At 38.4% G+C, this 22045-nt stretch overlaps 2 protein-coding genes across 2 annotated transcripts; both read right to left on the reverse strand.

The window, feature by feature from the left end:
- Nucleotides 1-3484, reverse strand: LOC119799083 (gastrula zinc finger protein XlCGF57.1-like). Its single transcript, XM_038308812.1, has 2 exons — nucleotides 2985-3484; nucleotides 1-1803 (listed from the first exon to the last, which is right to left on the reverse strand). Exons 1-2 carry the CDS (start codon nucleotides 3085-3087, stop codon nucleotides 374-376), a joined length of 1533 nt encoding a protein of 510 aa, XP_038164740.1. The 5' UTR covers nucleotides 3088-3484; the 3' UTR covers nucleotides 1-373.
- Nucleotides 3485-7726: 4242 nt separating this feature from the next.
- On the reverse strand, nucleotides 7727-21730 carry LOC119799076 (zinc finger protein 665-like). Its single transcript, XM_038308804.1, has 5 exons — nucleotides 21536-21730; nucleotides 18519-18731; nucleotides 15757-16890; nucleotides 12044-12181; nucleotides 7727-9834 (listed from the first exon to the last, which is right to left on the reverse strand). Exons 2-5 carry the CDS (start codon nucleotides 18634-18636, stop codon nucleotides 8504-8506), a joined length of 2721 nt encoding a protein of 906 aa, XP_038164732.1. The 5' UTR covers nucleotides 18637-18731; nucleotides 21536-21730; the 3' UTR covers nucleotides 7727-8503.
- Between the last annotated feature and the right edge of the window lie 315 nt (nucleotides 21731-22045).

A 22045-nucleotide genomic window follows, 5' to 3' on the forward strand; every position in this document is an offset into this window, starting at 1 on the left:
AAAAACACTGATCGTTTATTGAACAGGATGGAATAATTTCAGATTTAAAGAACTTTCAAAAGTTTGGATTCTGAATATGAGTGACTTTTCCTTTAAAAGTCCAACATCTATTGAGTGTCACTATCTCAACCAGACAAAAGCAAAGGACGGCAGAAGGTATTACGAAGAACTTTGTGTAAGGAACAATAAAAGGATTTAACGATCATGAACGCCTTAATCACATTAGTGAACTCGCCTGCTTAGACTGTCATTTATGAAGTGAAGACATTATCAGCCCATTGGTGAGAGGATGTGCTCTTTCTGTTATAACCATTAGCTGGTTCCCTGATGAGCATTTTTCTGTTTCTGCAGAATTTCTTCTAGGAAAAATGCTTCACCGGGAAACACTAGAAGGTTTCTCTCCTGAATGGAGTTTCATGTGACTTTCAAGGTGACACCTGTGTTTAAACCTGTTCTTACAGACGTCACAACCAAATGGTCTCTCCTCTGAGTGGAGCCTGAGGTGTCGCTCCAACTGGATTTCCTTTACGAAACATTTGCCACATTCTCTACAGCTAAACTGTGCGCTGTGGACGGCCATGTGTGTTTTCAGGCCTCCAGAGTGGGAAAAACATTTACTACAAATAGCACAGGTAAACGGCTTTTCCCCTGTGTGAACCCGGATGTGACTTTTTAGACTCTCTTTCTGTGAAAACCTTTTACTGCAGACGTCACAGACGAACGGTTTCTCGCCTGTGTGAACACGCATATGAGTCTTCAGACTGTCTTTCAGTGAAAATGCTTGGCTGCAAACGCTACAAATAAACGGTTTCTCTCCCGTGTGAACACGCATGTGAGTTTTCAGGCTCTCTTTTTGTGAAAATCCTTTACCACAAACGCTGCATATAAAAGGTTTCTCTCTTGTATGAACATTCATGTGACTCTTTAGACTTTGTTGTCGTGAAAATCCCTTATTACAAAGAGAACAAATGAAAGGTTTTTCTCCTGTGTGAACACGCAAATGACTTTTTAGACTCTCTTTTTGTGACAACCCTTTACTGCAAAAACTACAAACAAACGGTTTCTCTGTGGTGTGAATCCACATGTGATTTTTAAGACTCTCTTTTACTCTAAATTTTGTGCCACAGACTTCACAGGAGAAAGGTTTCTCTCCTGAATGGACCTTCATATGAGTACTGAGAAACTTCTTAGCATGAAACCTTTTGCCACAACTGTCACAGGCAAATGGTTTCTCTCCGGTGTGTCGTCTCATGTGCGTGTGCAGAGAACTCTTTTCTCTGAATCCTTTTCCACAAACATCGCAGGTATGTTCTCTATTCGCAGTGTGTGTCAGCAGGTGTAGCTTGACGTGGGACTTGCGTTTGAATCTTTTGCCGCAGACATTGCAATCAAAAGGTCTCTCTCCTGCACTGACTCCACTATGAGATGAACCTGTGGAACACAGCTTGGATTGTTTTCCATTTTTTTGAGCTTTTATTTTATCAAGTTGAGAAGAAAACACTGGATCAGAGTTTTTGTCTGGTTCTGGTACTCCACGGGTCCCTCCATCATGTTGTGTTATTAGATATTTAGCCAAGCTGCTGATTGGAGCCTCAGTCTTTTTGTTGTCTTCAGTTTTGATTTCCTGTACCTCCAATACCTGAAGTATTTCTTCATTTTCACTCTTCACAGGAAGCTTCTCTCCCAACTGACTAATGCACATTTCCTCCTTTTCCTCCTTTATGTGGGGAAGTTCTGGGTCCTGCTGGTCCAAACTGGGGCTCCAGTCATCAGGGACCACTTTAATCACCAACATCTCATGAACTGGGAACAACAAAACACAGATGATCCTGATGACTGTTTGCAAACAATCTTATGGATTAGTAACTGCCATAAAAACAAATGCAAGTCATCCATTTTTCATCTAAAAAAAATAAAAATACATTAGTTGCTGAGAATCTGAAATCTGTTCAGAAACATTTTGTTTTGTTTTAAAATCATGGTAGATAATAGACATAATCAGAAGTAAAACTTAGAATAGGCCCTCAGTTCATTTAATTAAATAAAGGTTCATGCTTCTAAACATATACAATATATTCAGAAACTAGGGGGTGTTATCTTTCAACAGATACATCACACATGTCATTGTACGGAAGAGGATTAGGGCCACTGAAAAAAAAAATGTTAACTGTTTTTTTTTTTTCAGTATAGTATGGGAAAAAAGTCAGAATTCTGATTTTAATCTCAGAATTCTGACTTTAATCTCAGAATTTTGTCTTTAATCTCAGAATTCGGACTTTAATCTAAGAATTCTGTCTTTAACCTCAGAAATCTGACTTGAATCTCAGAATTCTGACTTTAATCTCAGAATTCGGACTTTAATCTAAGAATTCTGTCTTTAATCTCAGAAATCTGACTTTGATCTCAGAATTCTGACTGAATTCTGACAATAAAACAATTCAGAATTCTGAGAAAAAAAAGTCAGAATTCTGAGATTAAAGTCAGAATTCTGACTTTTTTCCCATACTATACTGAAATAAAATAATTAAAAAAATCAGTTAACATTTTTTTTTCAGTGGCCCTAATCCTCTTCCGTAAATTTGGGCTTACAGTTTCCAAGGTATTTGTTTTTCCATTGGGGTAAATATAAAATATGCCAGGATCACTTCAGATTGGGTGGATTTAAGAGGTTAAATGTCCAGCAGGTGGCAGTATTCTGTGAGACATAATCAAGTTGCCTCATTAACCATCACTAATTCACTCTCTTTAGACAGTTATAATAAATAATAATAAAGGAACCCTGCGTGAATTTTTCATTAAACTGAAAACATGATCTGTATTTTTGAAGCAGCAGTTTATTTGCTAACTAATGTGTCATCTTTTCCTCATTCTGGTTTTTATTTTTTTCTCTATTCTCTGATCAGCCTACTGGATTAAATTAAAGGATTAATCTGATGAACCCTAATCTCTGCCTCTGGATTACATGCAGGATGTGAGTCCCTTACTGAGCTCTTTGCTGTCTTCCTTCTGCTCCTCTGATGAGCTGAGATGATCTGCAGGGATGTTGGACACTGAGCCTCCAGGATCACCTTCTTCAACCTTCATCATCTCGATCAGGATTTTCACAATCCTGGTGTGAAATGGTGCAAATAAAGGCCCAGCAGGGTTTGTTTTCACTAACTGGTCCCAGAATCTCGGTCTGCAGATAAATAAATAAACTTAAACACAGGCAGGTATTTATTTATTCCTGCCCCCCCAGCGGAGGAGCTGCGTTAGCTTCCCGGTAGCTAACGGTCCCTGCAGCTAATCATGAGGGAAACAATCACAGAGGAAAACATGTTAAAAAGATTTCATCAGGAAGATATTCCCACCAGAGAGAAATTAAATACAGATTAATTTGGGAAATAAATTAAGACGACTTTCTTTTAGCCAGTGAAGCTAACAACATTGCTATCCGGTAACTTCCTGATCGCTGACCAATCAGAGACAAGGAAAGCTCTGACTCTTCTTCTTTTGTTGGCGGATGGTAACCAACTGAAGGTACGTTTACCGCCACCTATCAGAATGGAGTGAGGTCATCAATGATGTCACACAAATCTGCATATTATCTATCAATTCAACAAACTCACTTATATATAATATATGAGCATATGCACATGCAAACACACGCTTATATTCTTACTTTAAATACAATTAAATAATCCAGTGTTTTTTAAAAAATCTAATTAACTGGTTTCTAGCTGAATTAATTTACTACTTAAAAGGTTTATATTGAAAATCCTATTTTCTCTCTATTGAGAATTGACTTTAAGTGCTGACTCTGACTCTGCTTCTTCTCATAGTGTTTTATGGCGGTTGGTAAACTAGTTAAAGTGCATCACTGCCACCAACTGATAAGGAGCCAAACAAGGAAACAAGATTCATCCTCCCAAAAATATAATAAATTATAACTTTCCAAACTATTCAATTTAACAAAACATAATCAATAACAAATACTTAATCAAATTAATCCTCATGATTCTAATTTATCTTTAAGTTATTGTCATTCTGTTAGTTTCTGATGGTCCTACTGGTTTCCCGTCATACTTTCAACCTTTTCCCACTTTAAATCTTTCACTGCAGCTTTCACTATTATTTAGATTTTTTCGGTTTTCCAAAACAAGAACATGAAAATCAATCCTCTGGACTTTCCAAGTTTGAAGACGTTTCTCTTCAATCCAGGAAGCTTTTTCAATTCTAAATGTCAGGAATAGCGTTTAGTTATGAGATCAGTATCTCATAATAAGGAGATATTATCTTGTAATTATCCTGATCGTAATATTATGAGATCTTATCTCCTAATTACAGTTTCATTGCTGAGCTATGCTTTTTGAAACGTTAACAATCATTGGGTTGTCGGATTTAATCGGCTTTTATTTCCTTTTATGTTTACGACACTGAGAAATCAATGTGGATGAAATTAGTTTGTCAGCGTAGCGCAGAAGGTCCTGTAATTGTTGAGGCGGAAAAGTCCACTCTACTGTGACTCGCTGGAAATCTCACTGGATGAGCACGAGATGCTTTATAGTTAAACATTCATGCATCATGCAGATGTTGACGGATTTTGAGGTATGGTCATCAGGCTGCATGTTAAGCAGTAATCCAGGGTTACAGCTGGGTACTTTATTGATGAAGTGAAAAACAGGAGCGGAGCTCCAACTTGTTGAAGTCAGACCCCTGAACAGTTCTCTGTACCCAAATATCACTGAAAACTATTTTATATAAGCATCATTTATAAATGGCAAAGAGACCGTTTATAAACGATAAACAGTTTACTATATTTTATAATCATTGATTAACTGCATCCACCCATCCCCCAGACTGTTTTCTCTCCTGCCCTCCGGCAGGCGTACCTCTGGACCAGAACCAGCAGACTAGAGAACAACTTTTTCCCACTTCTGTCCAAACTCTATTTATTGATTTTATAGTAAAACCCTTCTGTATATTATGCTATTGTACATAATTGTAAAAACCCTTTCTTTAATAGTAATATCCACCCGTATATTATATTCGGTACATATCCAGCTGTAAATTTAGTTCATAACACTAGTGATCTATATTTTATATTCATTATTTATAATAGTATTCATCTCTATTCTCATTCAGTAGAACCCATGTCCTGCACTGGAAAAAATTAAATCTGGATAAGTCGTTTTTTCTTAAAGCTACAGTGTGTAATAATGACAGGGATATACAGTCAGAAATGTAATATATTATACATAACTATGTTATTTATCATCTTCTACGAGCTCAGCCTCTTAACCTTAATATTTGCGTTGCCTTAGAATTCGTTATTTATAATTACATAGGAGCGGGTCTCGCAGCCATGGAGGCAGACATCTTTGCGCTACGGCAGCGCAGAGCCAACAAACTAGCGATTGCGAGATCGCCATAATGTCACAACGATGTAGAAAAAATAACGGGTATATTTATTATCTTAAGTCTACATGAAATCTATACCCTACACAGACTAATGAAATACTATCTGTAAAATTATCTATGTAAACAAACCTCATCACTTGAGAAGGTAGGTGATGCAGACGTCGTGGAAGACATTTTGTCCCGTAACGCTCGCTGTACTGTTGGGGGGGAGAAGCGGTGGGGGGGGAGATGTTCATGTTGCTGCAGTTTGCAGTCTGACCGCTAGATGTCGCTAAAAGTTACACACTGTAGCTTTAAAATAAGTGCTTTTGTTTTTGGATTAAGGACGTAAAAGAGACACTTTGCCAATGGAACAAGACAATTTAAAGTTAAAAAAAGAAAACTCAATTGAATTGTCTTATTTCAAGTGTATATGATCTAATTATCTTATTATAAGAGTAAAAATAATCATTCCAATGGCAAACTATCTCATTTACCCACTTAAACTAAGGGTAAATTCACTTCATTTAAGAAATGTTTACTTATTTCTAGATCTTTTTTCCAGTGTGTATTTATTGAACCATTGTACATCCTGCACTTGCTGCTATTGCACTTCTGGTTAGACCTACATGTAAACTGCATTTCGTTGCCTTGTACCTGTACCTGTGTAATGACAATAAAATTGAATCCAATCTAATCTAATCTAGGCCATTTATAAAAGGTAAACAGATCAAATTGCTATTTTAGTTTGATCCTAACACCACCATCAGAGGCCTTAATAAATTACCTATTTACCTTTTATAAATTATCAAACAAATAAAGCATCTGTTATTCATTAATAACTGCTTTCTTTACTATCTATAAATGAATGTTATTATAAAGTTTAACCAAATCACTTATCAGAGGAACAGTATGACAGGAAACTAAAGTGGTTTTAACTTTATCGTAGCAGGTTTTACCTGGAAACCAGTAACCAACCCATTTCTGATTAAAACTATTTCATCTTGTTTTCCTATTTGTTGGAATTTGATCATGTGAAAGATTTAAGAGATAAACATTAAACAAGTAATCCCAAAAAAAGGCAGAAACTTTTATTCACTGGCATTTATCCATCTCATTCATAAAATAAATTTCGCTTGAATCTTTTAATAGGTTGGAGATTGATGGGAAAATAATGCAGATCTTTTAGTTCCACAGGCTCCTGTCAACCCTGAGCATCTATATCCAGCGTCTGCCTGACGTCCCAGAAGCTCCTAAAATGCTGGAATACGCTGAACTTTCTATGGATTTTTTTCAATTTTGTGCGTATGCATAGAGTATTAATAATGAGTCCTGAACTTCTAACGACAGCGTAATGCCCGCGTAACGATGCACAATCATCATTTGTGACTGGTGACTGGTTTGATGTCACAAATGCATCCGATTTAATTGAGTATTAAATTCAGTTTCATCATACAATTATTTTTATGATTGCTAGAAATTTGGATTTTAACTTCTATGTACCTCTTTCTATGTCAGACCAGCACTTAATGTGGGAAGCAGAAGGGAACAATATAGAAAAGGTTCTAATTTAATGTTTTCCTTTATGGTTAAATTGGAGAAAGAAAAGCTCAAACCAACTTTTATGGTGTGATCCATCTTTATACGTCTACTCGAGATGAGACAAATTAAAGACAATAATAATAAGTCATTTTTTAAACTTTTATTGAGAAAATAAATAAACAAGGCTAGATCATCTGAAAACAGACACAGTTAATTTCCTATATAATCCATAGGAACCAGAAACATCTTTAGAATCAAAAATCATGTTTTCTGCTTCAGAAAGTTCTTTAAATCTGAAATGATTCCATCCTGTTCAATAAATGATCAGTGTTTTTAATTCAGAGTAATTTCCATGTGAATGTGCTTTACTGGAGGCATCCATGTTTGTCAAAGAACACTACTGCCACCTACTGGTTAGTGACATTGTCACGGTGCGGTATCGGCTGTTGATCAAGTCCCAGTGCTGTATCTGGTGTTTGTCACAACGCGCTATTATCCAAGTCATCTTGAAAACATTCTTCTTCCAAATGTTGGCTACATATTACGGGTTTTTTCTCTGGCCAGAAGTTCGATGGCAAATCCTCCCTCTTCAAGTTGGCGATCCAACGACCAACCCGTCCGTGGAGGATCAGGAATTAGAAAGGTGGAATAACTCTTTTTTTCCACTTTTACCCAATGTATTCCAGCATCCAGCTGCCATGCACGTGGGCATTGTCAGTTTCACTATAGCTCTGGTGAATTTCAATGGTGAAGTCCTCTGGAAATCTTCAATAATTGTTGTTGATTGCAGATGTGTCTAGTAGTTCCCATTGATTTAGCTTGGAAAGCGGGGAGAATGGCGCTAGGCTTACCGCACCGTGACGTCACTGCTGGAAGATGGCAGGAGGGAGGGGCTACTATATTTGGGCAGAAATGGCCGCTCCCAGACTCATAAATTAATACTTCTTTTACTGACTTACGCTAAATTCATGAAATCACTGCAAGCATATTAGTTTTAGTTATAAATAATGATCCATTGATTATTCTTGCTGAACGGACTCTTCCTTTAACACAAAGCTGAACTCATTCGGTCTTTGTTTCGATAATTCATAGTTAGCTGCTGATGTTTCATGTTAGCTCCAGTAAAGGAAAAATATGTGATAAAATATTCTTTTCTTTCAGAAAACCAGAGTTGGATTCTCTCTTAAAGGCCTTGGATCAGATCAGAGTTACAGAACAGGTTAGACGACAGACAGGAACCTGCTGCTGCCTCTAAATGTGTTCATATCACTGCAAAGATGGAAAAAAAAGGCTAAACAACAAATTTAATAAACAAATTAACTGCTTAAAGCATTGTCCAGTCTCATTTAACTAGCATTAGCTTAAAATTGATCATGCAAAACCCAGCTATCGCATAGAGTCAAACATAGAAACACTGATAACAAAGTATGGTGGGTAAGAAACATTTTTAACATCATAACGAGCCGCAGCTTTTGGATAAAAAGATTTACAGCAACCCACAGTAAGACTGTCTCCTCAAACCGTTAAAACACTTTTAATTATTGCTGTTTATTTGCTTTATATATATTTCCGTCTAAAAAAGTCAGCTATAATCACTAAAGTTTTTAAAAGCTAAAGTGTGAACATCCATGTGTTTTTTCAGATATGCTGGTCTTGAAAATCTTTGGCTGCAGACACTACAAACAAACGGTTTCTCCCCCGTGTGAACGCGCATGTGCCTTTTCAGATCGCCACGCAGAGAAAACGATTTACCGCAAACACGACAAGCAAAGAGTTTCTCTCCAGAATGGAACCTCATGTGATTTTCCAGATGATTCCTCTGGATAAATCTGCTCTTACAGACGTCACAACCTAACGGCCTCTCCTCCGTGTGCAGTCCCGCGTGCCGCTTTAACTGCGTTTCCGTCACAAAACGTTTACCACAGCTGCTACAGCCAAACTCTGCGTTGTGAATATCTACGTGTCTTCTCAGATATACTCGCTGAGAAAATCCTTTACTACAAACAGGACAAAGGAAAGGTTTCTCCCCGGTGTGAACACGCATGTGACTCTTCAGATCTCCTTGTCGCAAAAATCCTTTACTACAAACACTACAGATGTAGTGCTTGTCTCCTGTGTGAATGAGCATGTGTCTCTTTAGAAGATTTTGCTGGGAAAATCCTTTATTGCAAATGGTACAAAGAAAGGGCCTCTCTGCAGCGTGGATCCACATGTGCTTCTTAAGACTTTCCTTTACCTGAAATTTGGAACCACAAACATCACAAGAAAAGGCCTTTTCTCCTGCATGGCGCTTCATGTGGATGCTAAGATTCCTCTTGGCATGGAAGCTTCTCTCGCAGTGGCCATAGGAGAAGGGAGTCTCCCCGGTGTGGACTCTCATGTGGGTCTGAAGGGAGAGTTTTTCTTTAAATCCTTTCCCACAGAGATCACACCAGTGCTCCCTCCTTCCAGTGTGAATCATCGTGTGTAGTTTAACATTTGCCTTAAGTTTGAATCTTTTGCCACAGATATTACAGCCCAATGGTTTCTCCATAGCCGACAGGCTGCAAGACCGTTTACCTGCATTTCCTCTTTCTTTAGCCGCCATCTTACTTTGTAGAGAAGGACAGACTGGATCTGGGTTCTGGTCTGGTTCTAGGGGTCCAGGATCGTCTCCAGCAGGTTCTGTTTCCGTCTGATCAGCCGAGCTGCAGGCTGGAGTTTTAGTTTCTCTCTTTTCGTCACTTTTGATCTGATGAAGCTCCAACATCTGAGGTTTCTCTTCATCTTCAGTCTTCACAGTAAGCTGCTCTTCCTCCTCACCGATCCAGACTTCCTCGTCTTCCTCCTTGATGTGGGGGGGCTCTGGGTCCTGCTGGTCCAAACTGGGGCTCCAGTCATGGGGGACCACTTTAATCACCAGCATCTGATGGACTGCAGAGATTAAAACAAACGTGGAATCATTTACTTATCATGTCTTCACCTGTTTGGTTAATGAAGTGGTTTTAATTTGATTAAGCGATTGGATTCATTTAAAATAGTTCTAAGAAAACAAAGCAATAAGAAACTCTTAAAATAAATAACACTTTAAATATAGTAATTTAGAAGGCTCCTTAATTTTATAAAGCATTAAATCTGATGGTTTCTTTAAAGCAAGTCAAATTAATTTGTAAAGCACAATTCAGTACAAAGACAATGCAAAGTGCTTTACATGATTAAAATATATAAAGCAAAAAACAAAAAATGCAGAAAGAAAAAAGAACATTAAAAACATTTGGACTACAGAAAATAAAAAAAGTTGAACTAATGATTTAAGAAAATGTATCATTTTTAATCCGCTGTCATCAATCATGGGTTCAAATTCCATATTTTATTCTAACAATTAGATGTTTGTAAAATATATATATATTTAGATCAGAATATTTACACCTTATTGTATTGATGATGGTTTCAAAAGGCTAATGAAATGTATGATATCAGCAAATATTGGTTATTAACCATAACAGCAATATTAATATCAGATATCAGCTCAGATCTTTATATCGGTGCATCCATTATTTACCGCCTCTCATTTTTGACTTTCAGAAATAAATTTATTGTATCTGTGGCAGACTGGAGGAGAAAAATGCATCTCCCAGTCACTGCTGTTAAAATAATACTAGTAATAAATAAATATATATATCTCTATAGTAGCAGCTCCCCAGCACTTGAATTACTCAGTCAGTCTCGACGGGTGAATTTAGCGTTTATTTTATTTGACGAAGATCCTCATCAGTCACCAAAGTTACTTCAGTCACCGTGAAAACTAAAACATGAACAAATATTAGAATAAAAAAAAAAATGTCTTCAGAGCTAGAACTAGACATCTTCCAGGCATGTGAGGAAAACTAGCAGCAGTTCAGCGAACAGGAAGAATGAACGGTAGCCGGCGCGTTCGGATGATGTCATACACGCGCAGCTTTGTCTTTAAAATGTACAAATATAGAAGGATGTCTGGGGGACAGTGATTGGCCTCCATGTTCTGAATGCTGGCGTTCCATAAAGAATAAATGATGAACAGTTTAGTTTGTGCCTTCAAGTCGTTGCTCATAGGAAGCGTAACTGGATATAACCTAACGGAATATCTTCAGAACGGCTCCAGATGACACTAAACTCATATGGGAGAGTAGAACATGATGGAATAACGGAAAATCAAGGGACCAATGGAAAAAAAACAGCGTTCCCCTTTAACAGCAGATGGAAAGATGTGAAAACTAGTGATGGGTCCATCAACCCCGATGCAGGGAGCCCATAGAGCTAGACGCTGCATTGGTGAGCGTGTCATTTCCAGGAAGTCATGTGACCGATCCAGGAGCTGTCTCCAACTGACTGACTCATTAAACTGGGTTTTAAAATGTTTCTGTCACCATGATGCATCTGCTAAAAATAATGTCTGATCTTATGCGGTTTATCATTAATATAATCCAGAATTTTAGAGCCTAAAAGGAACAGGAACGTTTCAGCCGTTGAGTTTTTACTTTAATTTTCTGTGTCATCCTTTTTCTCTCAGTTATCACTCAACTTATCTGAATTAAAGTTAATTTTAAATTGACTCTTAGTTTATTTACTGTTTTTACTGCACTTAGTTTAAAAAATATGATTTAGAATCCTAGTTCACAAGCATCCTCATTCACTTTTCCCACTAAATTTTCACGTTATATGTTTACATTATTTATTTGACTGCATCTAAAACTATCAAAGATATTTTCAATTTAAATATAGATATGAAATAAAAAACTATAACCTACAATAATTTCAATGATATTCTTCTAGGTCATCAAATCAATTCAGTTCAGTCTGTCCAATCAGCTGCCTGCAGTGTCTTTAAATGTCCAGCAGGTGTCAGTATTCTGCCAGACAGCATCAACAGTTTGGCTTCATGGTGCCTCATTAATCATAACTAGTGAAAACTTAAACAGTGTATAAGTTGGACTTAATGTTTACTTTATTTGGGGATGAGTGAAACATGCACAACAAAATACTTTAATGTCGCTAATTATTCGTGTAAATCTATATTGATGTGGGATGGGGGCCCTGGGTTGGGGGTCCAGGGCTGGGGGCCCAGCTGCACACCTGTTGTACTAACAAACAAATGTCCACTTACTGAGCTCTCTGCCTCCTCCTGTCTCCTCCAGCTCTGATGTTGATGCTGCTGGTCCAGGAGGCTCCAATAGGGGCCCCCAGGGGTCCTCTGCCTCAAGCTTCATCATGTCTGACGTCATCATCATCATCGCCTTCCTTGCTTTTATCCTTTAAATCCTTGTTTGCGACCTTCCCATATCTCTATGTTCTAAAAGTCAAACCTTCCTCTGAAAATGAAAGTTTTTCAACCAAACAGACGCGATGCTGCAGAGTCTGATGCCTCCATCACCTCCTCCCTGTCCTCAGAGGGAGGAGGAGGTGTCCACAGATGATGCTCTTCCCCACGGGGTCCACTCACAGTGGACTCATCTTGCATCATTAAACATTATTTGAAAGCTTTCCTCTCTAAAGCTCCGAGCTTAGCTTCTTTAGCTAAACAGTAACGTTGCTGATTATATTCTGTAAATATGTCAGATATCATCCGCATACATGTTTAATGGCTGTTCCCTCTGGAGGGAGAAAAGCAGAGGAGTAAATTAAACTCGTTTCACACAAATTTATCAACATTTTGCTGTCGGAACTTAGCCTGTCAAGCTAACGTGGCTACTTCCGGTCACGTCCTCCTCATTGACCAATCAGTGACCATGTTGTTCTTCTTCTTGTGATCTTTTATGGCGGCTGGTAAACTTGTTCATTACCGCCACCAACTGATAAGGAGTTAAACAAGGAAACAGGAAACAATAATATATATATATATATATATATATATATATATATATATATATATATATATATATATATATATATATATATATATATATATATATATATATAATAAAATAAAATAAAAAATGTGATATATTTTTCCGAACTGCTAAACTTAGCCCAACATGATCAATTCTTAATCAAATTTTTCTTTAAGTTATCATTCTTGGTCTGTTGAAGGAAAGAGCAGACCTGCATTTAGCCTGATTACTAACACCTGGCTGGACGTAGCTGCACCTGTGGAGCCTGGCTTGAGTCATAAAGTCTAAAACCAGACCAACTAAACTAAAGCACATGATAAATCGACTCGTAATACATAATAAAAGTTTTAATAAATAAACATATTTCACTACAAGCAGTAAAAACAAAGTGAACTGGTGCTTCATTTAGATTTTTGTTTCAGGAGTTTCCTGGGAAGAAAAGCAGAGCTGATAAAGAAAGTTCAGTGATCATGATTGGTTGAAGTGATAATTTCATTGTCCGTCTGCCGCTTCCACCGGACACTAATCTGTGTAAAGACGTCTGCTGCAGCGAGGCTCCGTCCAACAGGCGGAGGAAATGTTGCTTCATCATGTGCAATACTTCAATAACTAATAACTGTGTTCTCAAAAAGTCAGCTGCAGATAAACATTAAACACTTATTAGCCATATGCAGTCCGCTTTTCATTAATATCTACAGTATTCAAATGTAAGCAGGAAAAAAATACATGCAGTTCATAAGGACCAGCTAATCTCAGATTATATAATCCCAGACTTTTAACACTCAGAACAGAAACGAAGGCTTGTTAATTTTTGAGCTCAGAATGACTATATCTAACAATCAGGAACATAAAAAATAATTGGTTTTATTTGGGGTTTTTTTTTTTTTAAGGCTGGAAGGTTAAACTCCAGGCATAAGAAAAAAGAATAAAAAATGCAGATCTTCATAAAGGCAGCCTTAAGGCGGACATACAGTGTATGAGTTTTTGCCCGTTTCGGGCCGATTCTTCAGTCATCTGAGAATTTTTTTGGGATCGTATACAGCATCGTATACAGCAGGTAACCAGGGGAGATCAGACTCTAACGACCACCTCCCCATCAGGAATCATAAGGTCGGGAGAAAATCAAACATGTTTAAAATCCAGTCGCTCCTGAGGTGTCGGTGAGTAAATCCTGCTGTTGAAGCAGAGCTATGAGCTGATTTAAAAGAACCTCAAGCACTGAACATGTGCAAACAAGGGAGTTCTTCTTCTTCTCCGAACTCCTTTCCTGTCCGGATCCTGGATTAGGGATGCACCATATTGGGATTTTGGCCGATATCCGATATGCCGATATTTTAAAACTCATGTAGCCGATAACCGATATCGATACCGATGTTAAAGCTGGACAAAAATAAGCAGTCATTGAAAATAGCAGTTTTGTTATCCATTTCTGACACTTTGAAAAATAATATACTCAAATATATTTTTATATGCTGATATCAAATAGATTTTTAAAAACGCGGTATCGATCTATTTTACTTTTAAAATCTTGTGAAATTTCATCGTTCTGTTACAAACTCTCGTGATATTTTGCAAATTCTTGTGAGATTTTGTTAGTAAAATAGATCGATACCGCGTCAATATATCAACATATAAAAATATGGCAACATTTGGTGAATTTTCGGGGGATTTCGTAGCATAACGATGACATATAGCAATATTTCATTAGTAAAAGAGATTGATATGGTGTTTTTAAATGGCAATATATCAGCATATGAAGATATTGGGATATTTTAATGTATCAATATTTTTTCCCTCGTCTTTAGAAGTTTTTAAGTCTGTAAAAAGAATTTTTTGAGGAAGAAGAAGAAGTAGTATTTATTTTTATTTATTTTTTAGACTTTAGAAACTCAGAAGCTGATCAAATATCGGGTTAAATATCGGTGGGGTGGCCGATGTCCGATATTCAGTTTTAAGGCCGATACGGATAGGGGGCCGATTATATCGTGCATCCCTATCCTGGATCCTTGTTTCCTGGAGCAAAGTAGTAACTCTGCTCTGGTTTTATCCAATATGGAGCAGAAAGATCTTTACCAACAGCTGCACTAAAGCAATAAACCAAAGACATCTTCAGAACCGGACGGTCTGCATCTGGACAGAGAAGCTTCAGGGGAAAGCTCCCAGTGGAGGACTTAATGGAGTGGTGATCTCCAGTGGAGGATTTCACAGGGCACCATCACCATGAACTTGTTTTTATCAGTTATTTATCAGGGTGTTTTAAACGAGTGTCCTTTCTACAGTCTGTCTGAAAATGTGTTCTATGTTTTTATGGAGTGAACAATACTTAAGACCATTTTTAGCCGCTTAATTTGTGCTATTAGTCTTTTTGGGACGGTGGCCCTGTGGAGGTTAAAGCCAGAATAAAGCTGGAGTTTTACTTCCACAGAGACACACAGAACATGGAGGATTTTATTCAGTTCTGTGGGGTTTTAACAATATTTTATGTTCTGTGTCAGATGAAGGAGAACTACAGTTTAACAAGCTCCTCATTTAATGATTTTAGCTAACACTTGTTTCACATCGTTTATAGGGTTTGAATTGTGTAAATAAAGTGTTTTTCTTGCAGATTGATGAGTCCGACCAGCGCCACCTCTCTGCACTGAGTCCGACGTGTGGTTTTTGGTCGTGCAGTGTGAGCAGGTAGGTCGCATCAGGCCGTACAGTAGAAAAACAAACATCATGAGCTGTGGACTTCTAAACCCCGCGGTTTGGTCGTACAGTTTGTGCTGTCGCTGCGTGCAACGATTGAAAATATCGCACAGTGTATGTCCGGCTTTAGCAGAAATATAGATGAAAATAATCAGGGCTGACTCCTCTCAGTTTTTGGGTTTAAGAATTGAGCAAATTAAAGTCAAAAACCAATCAGGTTTCAGGTTTTTGTGTTTCTTCTGTACTTTTAATTAAACCCGACAATATTTGTGATGAGAAGATCATGAAAGATTAACTGTTTAGTTACCGTCCCTGTGAATACCCATGTGTCTCTTCATATCTCCATGCTGTGAAAATCCTTTACCGCAGACGCTGCACACAAACGGTTTTTCCCCTGAATGGACCCTCGTGTGGTTTTCTAGTTGGCACTTTTGATAGAATCTGCTTTTACAGACGTCGCAGCCAAACGGCCTCTCCTCTGAGTGAACTCTCACGTGTCGCTCCAGCTGGATTTCCTTCCCGAAACGTTTACTGCAGTCGCTACAGCTAAAAGGTGCGGTGTGAACCTCCATGTGGCTTTTTAGATTATGTTTTAGTGAGAATCCTTTGTTGCAGACGGTGCAGGTGAACTGCTTCTCTCCTGTGTGAACATGCATGTGTCTCTTCAGCGTCTCCTGCAGTGAAAAGCCTTTACTGCAGACGGTACAAACAAACGGTTTCTCTGCCGTGTGGATCCTCATATGCTTTTTAATATTTTCCTTCCTTTTAAATCTTGTACCGCAAACATCACAGGAAAAAGGTTTTTCCACTGAATGGACCTTTAGGTGAGTTTTAAGGTTGGTCTTTGCATGAAACCTTTTACCACAGTCGTCGCAGGAAAACGGTCTCTCCCCAGTATGGAGTCTCATATGCGTCTGAACAGAACTCTTTTCTTTGAATCCTTTCCCGCAGACATCACAGCTGTGTTCTCTCTCTGCCGTGTGAGTCATCAGATGTAATCTGATGTGAGCGTTACGTTTGAAACTCTTGCCACAAACATGGCAGCAAAATGGCTTATCTTCCACAGTTCCAGCAGATTTAGATGTTTTAACTCTTTTGTTGGAAGTCTTCTCAGTTTGTAGAGAAGGAAAAACTGGATCTGGATTCTGGTCTGGTTCTAGGGGTCCGGGATGGTCTCCAGCAGGTTCTGTTTCCGTCTGATCAGCCGAGCTGCAGGCTGGAGTTTTAGTTTCTCTCTTTTCGTCACTTTTGATCTGATGAAGCTCCAACATCTGAGGTTTCTCTTCATCTTCAGTCTTCACAGTAAGCTGCTCTTCCTCCTGACCGATCCAGACTTCCTCGTCTTCCTCCTTGATGTGGGGGGGCTCTGGGTCCTGCTGGTCCAAACCGGGGCTCCAGTCATGGGGGACCACTTTAATCACCAGCATCTGATGGACTGCAGAGATTAAAACATGCAAACATGTTAATGATCGTTTCTAAACCGTTTTTTAATTATCAAATTATTTACATGTTTTAATTGACTTAACGTGGAAGAAACTAAAATAATTCAATACAAATAAAGGCAAATATATCTTTCTAATAAAAGAAAACAGATCGTTTCCCATCTTGAAAACAGCCTGGATCTTTTTTAAATGGAAAATTAAACTATTTGTGGCGCGGTCATTTAGGAACAACAATTAGAATCTGTTTGGAAACTTTGATGCCCACCATCAACTTTAAACTACATTTAAAGAACCCAAAATCACGGTTGCTCCGATCCGATACTAGTACTAGAAATCGGTACAACACCAACCAAAAAAACTGACTATGGTACTTTATCAGCACCCTGTCTACTTTTAAGGCTAGGCTTAAAACTTTCCTTTTTGATAAAGCTTCTAGTTAGAGTGGCTCAGGTTATCCTGATCTATCTCTATAGTTCTGCTGCTATAGGCTTGGACTGCTGGAGGACATAGGGACCCCTTTTTCATCATTCTGCTTCATTCTATCTCTATTCTCCCACTCTGCAGAATCTGTTAGTTCAATCTCTAACGTTCTGCTCTCTCTGCTTTTTCTCATAGCAGCTTCATCTGGTCTGTTCCTGTTTGGCTGTGACTCCATCCTGGAGAGAAATATCAGCTGTGCTGCTGCCATCAACACCTTTGTTTCTAGATGTTGGAGCTTGGCCTGTTTTCCAGTGTTTAGTCCTGTTCTCTCCTATAGCTGTGGGCTATAGGGCTATTCTACTGGGACTAACTAGATGTTCACTCTTTCATCCTTTGACTTGGAAGCAGTGTCAGAGCTCAGCTTATTAACCATTAGTTTCCCAGACAGAGCCATCTGTGGAGCTAGCTTACGTTAGCTTTTCTAACATAGAAAGTATGTATAGATCAGTGCTTTTTTGTTCTTTTTCTATCTCTGCTTCTGTCTCCTTGAACCCCAGTGGGCCTCAGCAGATGGCCGCTCACACTGAGCCTGGTTCTGCTGGAGGTTTCTTCCTGTTCAAAGGGAGTTTTTCCTCTCCACTGTCGCTACAAGCATGCTTAGTGTGAGGGATTGCTGAAGAGTCAATGAGTCGATGCAATCAGCTGGTTTTCCTTAGATAGAAAACTTTGAATCAATCTGACTGGATGATCTGGTGAACTGGAAAGTGACCTGAGATGACATGATGTGAATTGGAGCTATAGAAATAAACTGAATTAAAAACTGAACTGAAAAACTCCACCAAATCTTGTTGAGAGCTCTGAAGGAAGCTGAGGAATGGGGAAGCTGAACCAGAGTCAGAAGTTCTGAGGTTTGGGTTTGAGCCAGAGGTCTGGAAAGTGACCTGAGATGACATGATGTGAATTGGAGCTATATATAAGAATAAAACATTTGGTAAATAGACGGTAGAAATGATCATATTCACCAGATTTGATGAACTAGAACTAGATTACTCCCTCAGTGTCTGAGGAGTCATTTCCTCCTTATTGTTTTCTTTCAAAGATTATTACAGAGACTTTGCATTAAGATCAATATGTTCAACCTCTTGTTGTATTTAATTTTTTTGCCTAAATCCACTCTGTTGGAAAAGTGAGGCTCACTTACGGAGGTCTTGGCTGTCGTTTGTCTGCTCCTCCTCTAAGGAGGAGGCTGCTGGTAGGGATGGCTCCACATTGGGCCCTCCAGGGTCTTCCACTTCCAACTTCATCATCTTCACAACCATGAGCCGCTTTTTCCAAACCCTGGATAGCTCCTCTTGTTCTGGTCCGTCATGGCTTCAGCCACGAATCATCAACAAGGAGTCAGACTCATCAGCATCTGATGCAATGAAGAAGAAAATCCAGAGCAAAGCAGAGAGGAGAGTCTGATCACTGATCAGCTCTCTGCTCTTAGCTTTAGCAGGGCTAACTGCTAACAGATGCTAATTACTTTCTGTAAATGAAGCATAGAGTTAATTATAATCACAGTGGTTCTAAAACAACCAAAGACTCAAAGACTGTAGAGAATAGTAAAGGTTAATGAGGCATCATGAAGCCAAACTATTGATGCTGCCCTTATTCTGTCTCGCACAATACTGACACCTGCTGGACATTTAAAGACACTACAGGCAGCTGATTGGACAGAATAAACTGAATTGATCTGGTGACCTAGAAGAATGATATCATTTAAATTATTGTGGGTTATATTGTATTATTTTATATCTATGTTGAAATTGAAAATGTCTTTGATATTCTTAGATGCAGCCAATAAATAATGTAAACATTTATCATAAGGTGAAATTTAAGGGGAAAATGTGAATGAGGATGCTGCTGGACCAGGATTTTAAATCATATTTTTAAAACAATAAATATAGTAAAATGAGTAAATAAACTAATAATCAATTTGAGATGAACATTAATTCATATAAGTTGAACGATAACTGGGATACGGAAGAGGATTAGGGCCACTGAAAAAATTAAAAAAGTAAACGGATTTTTACATTTTGTTTCAGTATAATATGGGAGAAAAGTCAGAATTCAGATTTTTTCCCCCATATTGTATTAAAATAAAATCTAATCCTCTTTGGTACTGAGAGGAAAATGATGACTCAACGAGAAAATGAAAATAAAAAACTATTCCTTTTAAAGTGCTCCAGAATTCTTGATCATTTTATTGATAAACTGCTATTTATTTTTTTTTAGCATAAGCATGATGTTGACAGAATGTTTTTAAACACAGTTTAGCAGCTTTAGAACAAAAAAATTATTCTAGCCTGGCTCTAATGCTCCGTCTCAATTGTGTGTAAGAATATCTTTACTTATATATATATATATATATATATATATACAGGTGCTGGTCATAAAATTAGAATATCATGAAAAAGTTGATTGATTTCAGTAATTCCATTTAAAAAGTGAAACTTGTATATTATATTCATACATTACATACAAACTCATATATTTCAGATGTTTATTTTGTTTAATTTTGATGATTACAAATGACAACAAATGAAAATCTCAAATTCATCATATCAGAAAATTAGAATATTGTGAAAAGGTTCAAAATTGATGGCCCCTGGTGCCACACTCTAATCAGCTAATTAACTCAAACCACCTGCAAAAGCCTTTAAATGGTCTTTCAGTCTAGTTCTATAGGCTACACAATCATGGGGAAGACTGCTGACTTGACAGTTGTCCAAAAGACGACCATCGACACCTTGCACAAGGAGGGCAAGACACAAAAGGTCATCGCTAAAGAGGCTGGCTGTTCACAGAGCTCAGTGTCCAAGCACATTAATAGAGAGGCGAAGGGAAGGAAAAGATGTGGTCGAAAAAAGTGTACAAGCAAGAGAGATAACCGCACCCTGGAGAGGATTGTGAAACAAAACCCCTTCAAAAATGTGGGGGAGATTCACAAAGAGTGGACTGCAGCTGGAGTGAGTGCTTCAAGAACCACCACACACAGACGTATGAAAGACATGGGTTTCTGCTGTCGCATTCCTTGTGTCAAGCCACTCTTGAACCACAGACAGCGTCAGAAGCGTCTTGCCTGGGCTAAAGAGAAACAGGACTGGACTGCTGGTGAGTGGTCCAAAGTCATGTTCTCTGATGAAAGTAAATTTTGCATTTCCTTTGGAAATCAAGGTCCCAGAGTCTGGAGGAAAAGAAGAGAGGCACTTCATCCACGTTGCTTGAAGTCCAGTGTAAAGTTTCCACAGTCAGTGATGGTTTGGGGTGCCATGTCATCTGCTGGTGTTGGTCCATTGTGTTTTCTGAGGTCCAGGGTCAACGCAGCCACATACCAGGAAGTTTTAGAGCACTTCATGCTTCCTGCAGCTGACCAACTTTTTGGGGATGCAGATTTCATTTTCCAACAGGACTTGGCACCTGCACACAGTGCCAAAGCTACCAGTACCTGGTTGAAGGACCATGGTATCCCTGTTCTTAATTGGCCAGCAAACTCTCCTGACCTTAACCCCATAGAAAATCTATGGGGTATTGTGAAGAAGAAGATGCAATACACCAGACCCAACAATTCAGAAGAGCTAAAAGCCACTATTAGAGCAACCTGGGCTATCATAACACCTGAGCAGTGCCACAGACTGATCGACTCCATGCCACGCCGCATTGCTGCAGTAATACAGGCCAAAGGAGGCCCAACTAAATACTGAGTGCTGTACATGCTCATACTTTTCATGTTCATACTTTTCAGTTGGCCAACATTTCTATAAATCCTTTGTTTTTATTGGTCTTCAGTAATATTCTAATTTTCTGATATGATGAATTTGAGATTTTCATTTGTTGTCATTTGTAATCATCAAAATTAAACAAAATAAACATCTGAAATATATGAGTTTGTATGTAATGTATGAATATAATATACAAGTTTCACTTTTTAAATGGAATTACTGAAATCAATCTACTTTTTCATGATATTCTAATTTTATGACCAGCACCTGTATATATATATATATATATATATATATATATCTCCCTCTGGCCACTAGGGGGTGCTGCATCACTTCCCGCGGCCATTCAGTCAGTCAGTTAGAAACAGCTCCTCTCATGACTTTCTTGAAATTGAGCTCATAGAGCATGAGTAGAGAATATAGACTGATAGGATGAGATTATTATTATTTCTACCTGGTTTGAAGCTCGTGGAGCTCCCTGTAATCTGATGCAGAGCAAAGACCGCAGCAGCTGCAGGCTCCTCTGCTGGAAGTCAGTTTCCTTCTGACCTAAAATCCACATCGATCATTAGAGTCTGCTGCAGGTCACATGTTAGATAAAACACGCAGGTTTCGCTCAGTCTGGACGCCACAGTGACAGGATGCTAAGTTAGCAATAGCTGCTCACCGTCAGAGGAAGCTAGCAGCTGTTAGCTGCTAGCTTCGGTGCTAGCTGGTGCTAGCTCGGTCTGTGATCAAAGATCAATAATCTGAGAGGAGCAAAAAAAGGCTTTGATTCAATGGAAAGATTTGGCTGATGTGGAAATAAAATAATCCGGAGGTTCAAAAGCTTCTGCCTGCAGATCAAAACAACAACAACCTCCACCGGAAACACATGCGACCAACAGAGGCTGATTTTCAAAATAACAGCCTGGAAACTAGCGGACAGTGTTGCCAGATGAAGTGGAGGTTTTCCAGCCCAACA

This window comes from Cyprinodon tularosa, unplaced genomic scaffold (assembly GCF_016077235.1).
Source record: "Cyprinodon tularosa strain WSP-4 unplaced genomic scaffold, ASM1607723v1 ctg648, whole genome shotgun sequence".
NCBI lineage: Eukaryota > Metazoa > Chordata > Actinopteri > Cyprinodontiformes > Cyprinodontidae > Cyprinodon > Cyprinodon tularosa.

Bases quoted from the DNA above. Each gene is read 5' to 3' on its own strand.
- LOC119799083 (XM_038308812.1), bottom strand. From the start codon at position 3,087: ATGATGAAGGTTGAAGAAGGTGATCCTGGAGGCTCAGTGTCCAACATC. The intron at 1,804-2,984 runs GTAAGGGACTCA...TGTTGTTCCCAG, and splicing joins GGAAGACAGCAAAGAGCTCA to TTCATGAGATGTTGGTGATT.
- LOC119799076 (XM_038308804.1), bottom strand. From the start codon at position 18,636: ATGGTTGTGAAGATGATGAAGTTGGAAGTGGAAGACCCTGGAGGGCCC. The intron at 12,182-15,756 runs AAACAGTTAATC...AAAGGATAAAAG, and splicing joins TATTCACAGGGACGGTAACT to CAAGGAAGGCGATGATGATG. The intron at 9,835-12,043 runs GTAAGTGGACAT...TAATCTCTGCAG, and splicing joins AGGAGGAGGCAGAGAGCTCA to TCCATCAGATGCTGGTGATT.